Source organism: Charadrius vociferus, unplaced genomic scaffold (genome assembly GCF_000708025.1).
Source record: "Charadrius vociferus isolate BGI_N301 unplaced genomic scaffold, ASM70802v2 scaffold259, whole genome shotgun sequence".
Lineage (NCBI taxonomy): Eukaryota > Metazoa > Chordata > Aves > Charadriiformes > Charadriidae > Charadrius > Charadrius vociferus.
Genome location: NW_009661368.1, coordinates 4,667,007 through 4,671,789, shown reverse-complemented (window position 1 = coordinate 4,671,789; position 4,783 = coordinate 4,667,007). Strand labels below are relative to the sequence as shown.

Sequence of the window (4,783 nt, the reverse complement as noted above, 5' to 3'; positions counted from 1 at the left end):
CCACCGCCACCGTGACTGCCACCATCACCATGACTGCCACCACCGTCGTGACTGCCACCACCGCCATGACTGCCACCGCCACCACGATAGCTGCCCAGGGCTGTGGACGGCAGTGCTGCAGGCAGCAGCACCTGCACGGGGTTAGGTGGGGACACAGGGGTTCCCAGGCTGAGGGTCCCCCCCCAGAACCCTGCTTTGGGGGGGCTGGGCTCAGCTGGGCGGCAGGGACCGCTGAGCCTGGGAAAGGTGCTGTGCCAGGACCGATGGCTCCCAGGGGCCGGTGTGTCCCACGGAGCAGAGGCAGCTGCAGACGGGGCGGCCGGGGGCTCCTGGGGCAGCCCCCCGAGCGCTGCGGGGCCAGACCTGCCCCGTCTCCCCAGGGTGCTGGAGCCCGCAGGGAGAAGGGGGAACAGCCTGGGGGTCCCGCAGGAGTCTTCCCCAGCCTGCCCTAGGGAGGGGGCGAAGGCGGGAGCCCACCGGCACCTTTTGGCCCCCCTGTTCGGCTGAGGCGAGCCTGCCCGGGGCTCCCTCCCCCCGGGTTTGATTTATGGAGCTGACAGCGCAGCGCAGCTGTGAGAGCTGGTCCCAGGCAGGGACCGGGGTGGGTGGGAGAGGTTTGTTCTCAGCGTGGCTAATGTGTCCCAGACCCCAATAAACAGCCGTGAGATTCTCCAAACAGCCCAGGACACAGAATCCCTGCCCTCGGGTTTATCGGGGGGCAGGGGCAGCGCGGAGGGGGCTGCGCTCTGCAAACAGCCCGACCCGCAGATGAAAAGGGACCGGCCCCATAAAGCGGCAGCTCCGAAGCCCCCGGAGGGGCCAGCAAGGGTTGGTGGTCCCAGTGCTGGGGCACAGCAGGTCCCAGCACTGTGTACGTGGGTCCCAGTGTGTCCCAGGGCTGAGGATGAGTGTCCCAGCATGTCCCAGTGCCAGCAACTAGGGCCCCAGTGAGCTGCAATATAAAGGCCATGGGTTCCAGTAAGTCCCTGCACAGTGCACCCAGTATGTCCCAGTGCCAGGGACTAGGGCCCTAGAAAACCCCAGTGTAAAAGCCATGGATCCCAGTATGTCTCAGTGCAGAAGTTGTGGAATCCAGAACATCCCAGTGCTGAGGCCACGGGCCCCAGCACATCCCAGTGCCAGTGACTGGGGCCCCAGCAAGCTCCAACATAGCGGCCGTGAGTCCAAGCATGTCCCAGTGCAGGATCTGTGCACCCAGTTTGTCCCAGTGCTGGGGCTGTGGAATCCAGCACATCCCAGTGCTGGGGCTGTGCATCCCAGCATGTTCCAGTGCCAAACCCACAGGTCCCAGTACATCCCTGTGCTAGGGACTAAGGCCCCAGTAAGCCCCAGTGTAACAGCCGTGGGTCCCAGCTAAGTCTCAGTGCTGGGGCTGTGCACCCAGTACGTCCCAGTGCTGGGGACGTGGATTCCAGCACGTCCCAGTGCTGGGGCTGTGGATCCCAGCATGTCCCAGCACTGGGACCACGGGTCCCAGCTCATCCCAGTGCCAAGCCCATGGGTCCCAGCATGTGCCGGTGCCAAGCCCGCAGGTCCCAGTACATTCCAGCCCCTCCCACCACGGCGAGAGGGAAACGGTGACTCAGAGGCGCCGGAGGCTGCTGGGCCAGTGGGAGCTGGGTGCCCCTTTGCCCCATGCAGGGCTACTGCCGCGGCCACTCCAGCCCATTGCCCGCGGATGCTCTCGGCTCCCCGGCAGCCGCAGCCCCGCGCCGAGCCCAGCCGCGCCGCCTCTCTCGCGCTCCCCTCCCATCCTCTCCCCTTCCTGCGCGCGGACACCCTTGGAAAGGCTCTTGGCCGCTTTCTCTGAGACAGGAAGGTGTCCCCGAGTCTCAGGAAGGAAAAACACTCAGTGCTGAACCCACAAAGACCGTCTCCGAGGGGCCGGGGCTGGAGAGGCTCCAGGCCTGACATCACCTGGGAACTGGAACCAGAACCGCAGCTGCACTCCGCGCCTGGTATTTTTTTCTTTAACTTGTGTTTTTAAACTTTCTTTTTATAGAATTTTTTTTTTCCCCTTTCCCTTCTCCATTCCCCTCCCAAATATTTCAGCCTCTCTGCAGTTTAATCTTGCTGGGCCAGCGAGGCTGGAATGCAGCAGAGCTGCACCCATGGCTGAAGCCCGGCGGTGCTGAGAGCCACCACGCTGGTGGGATGGCCGAGGCCGGGTCTGGATGGGCAGAAGCTGCCGGAGCCATGGGCAGGCAGGCAGGGGGCTTCGGCAGGGGCTCACTCCCTGGTGATGAGAAGACCAGGACCCCACAGCCCCTGGCACCGCTGTGCACCAAGGCTGGTGGAAAGGGACTCGCGGCATCATGGGGACCTGGGAAGGTCTGACTGGGCACGGGGGCATGGGAGGATGGAGCTGACATGGTGGAGGGGTCCTGCGGTCAGTGGGCAGCGCTGCTCTCCCAACCCATGGCCCCCAGAATGGGGCAGCAGGGTCAAGCCGTGTCTGAGCCTGATTCTAAGCCTGTGCCTGAGCCTGTGCCTAAGCCTAATCCTGATCCCGATCCTCAGCCTGAGCCTGTGCCAGCCGAGCAAGCAGAGCCAGCCAGGCATGTGGGACACGAAGGCAGGTTTCAGCCCCGGAATCCAGCTGTCCTCATGCCTTGTCCTTTGGTAACACCTTTGGGTGCTCCTTGGCCCTCCATGGGCTCCTCCAGAGCAGAGGCTCAGGACAAAGACCCCAACATGTCCTGTACCTGCACCAGAGCAAAGCCACTCGCTGGTCAGGGAATCCTCCCAGTTGCAGTGACCGCAGCAATCAACCAAGCATCACCGCTCAGTCACCCCCAACGTGTTGGACCTAGGGTGAAATGACTGTGAAGTGACCCCCAAGGTCTAGATGGCAGCAGGCAGGGACAGGGCAACAGGGGGACAGGGGGACAGGGGGACAAATGGTCAGGGAGACAGGGCTCTGCTGCCCAGGGCAGGGCAGGGGGAAGGACCAGGGAGGGATGGGCAGCCAGGGCTGAGATGAGATGGACACACCATGAACCATGGTGTGTGATGGGCACACTGGGGTGGGATGGGATGTGACGGGACGGGACAGGATGGGATGGGATGGGCAGGGCAAACCATGGCCCCCGGGCTGGGGTGCTGGGCAGTCCCTGCCTCCCCATGCCAGCAGACAGACCCTGCCAGCACCCTGCTGGGGTCCCTGGGGAAGGAAAAGGGCAAAGGGTCTGCTTGAGACCCCCAGGACACCCATCAGCTCCTCGCCACTGGCTCCAACCCCTCTGCAGGTACCTGTGCTTTCAGGCAACCCTGATGCCACCACCCCGCCATGTCCCCCCTTGCAGTGGACACCTCAGAGCTGCTCGCAGCACCAGGACCCCGTGCTGGCCATGGTCCCTGGGGACGTGGGCCCTGCGGGCAGGGACAGGGTGTGAAGCCACGGCGCGGGGTGAACGCCAGGTTAATCTCCCGCTGGAGCTTCCCTCTGCAAACAATAAGACAATGCCCGGCCGGGGGCCGCCTGCGTAACCAGCGGTGTGGAGGGGAAGTTGTAATATTTGGATTTAGCACTCAGTAAATTAAGGAAGAAAAAGGAAAAAGCGCTGGGGGTAATCAGAGAGGGGCTGGCCCTGTGCCCTGCCCCACAGCCAGCGGCCCCAGGGGGCTCAGCCTGGCCTGGGGATGGTAAATGATCAGGGCCAGTGTTCTCGAGAGCCAGCACAGCCAGGCACATCTGGGAGAGGGAGATGTCCCTAAGGGCTGGTCAGGGGACAGGCATGTCCCCACTGTGGGGACACACAGCTCAGAAGGTTGAGCCTCAGGCACTCAGCGGGGCTGCGGGCAGCCCTCGCAGCAAACACGGCATCTCCTGCGACACCAGAAAAGGGATCTGGGCCAGGAGTTTATTTTAATCCAGACCTGCTCACGCTCATGGGAAATAAAATCCTGTTTCTGCAGCTGGGGTGGCCATGCAGGAGAGGGCCCCGGGGGGACAGTCACCTCCAGCTGACAGCGGTCAGGGTGGCAGAGGGGTGACAAGTGAGGGGGCTCTCCCCAGGGTGCTTCCCCTGCGTGGGGCTGCTTTGGGGCTGCGCAGTGTGAGGGGTCCCTGTGCGTGGGTACCGGGGAGCCACAGGCACAGCAGCTCCCGCAATCCATTTGGAATTGGCACTGGGGAAGGGGTGTCTTGGGGGGGGATGGGGGGGACTGAGCCCTGTCCTGCCACAGCACGGCCTCTTCCCCAGAGCAAACCCTGTGGGGGCTCCTCAACCAACCAGGCACTGTCGGCAGAGACGGGGTTGTGTTAGCGGGGCTTTTGCTGGGGGCCAGGGAAGGGTCACACTGCAGGTCACCCCGCGGGTCACCCCTGCAGGTGGCCGGGGCAGGCACAGCTTTGCAGGGCCATGCTTAACCCATCCAAAACCTGGCAGGGGTCCGGGCTGCCTTCCCACCCACCGGCAACCCGGGTCCCCCCTGGCGCAGACCCCTGCCTGCCCTGGCCCCGCTGGGGTAAGCAGGGCAGGGGGCATGTGGGGAGCCCTGGGGTGCTGGTTAGGGGATGCTGGGCTGGAGCTCACACTGTGGGGTCTGAGCCAGGGGCTCGGGAGGGCTACATCTCCGGCATGCCCCAGGCAGAGGCCTGCCCCCATTTGGAGACCCCAGGGTGGGGGTCCGGTGCAGAGCTGGCAGAAGGGCTGGGACAGGTAGGGGAGAGGTGACCGGTGGGCAGCAGCAGGCAGCAGCGGGCAGTGGCACGGGAAGGCCTTCGGCACGCAGCCGCGTGCCGGGAGCCCATTTCCCC

At 64.4% G+C, this 4,783-nt stretch overlaps 1 protein-coding gene across 1 annotated transcript in view; it reads left to right on the top strand.

Moving 5' to 3' along the window:
- TCF15 (transcription factor 15 (basic helix-loop-helix)) overlaps positions 1-3,416 on the top strand; it is an 8,227-nt gene extending 4,811 nt beyond the window's left edge. Inside the window, exon 4 of the mRNA XM_009893551.1 lies at positions 3,286-3,416. Within this exon, the coding sequence (XP_009891853.1) occupies positions 3,286-3,416 (131 nt within the window). The remainder of the gene's footprint in view (positions 1-3,285) is intronic.
- The last annotated feature ends 1,367 nt before the right edge of the window (positions 3,417-4,783 follow it).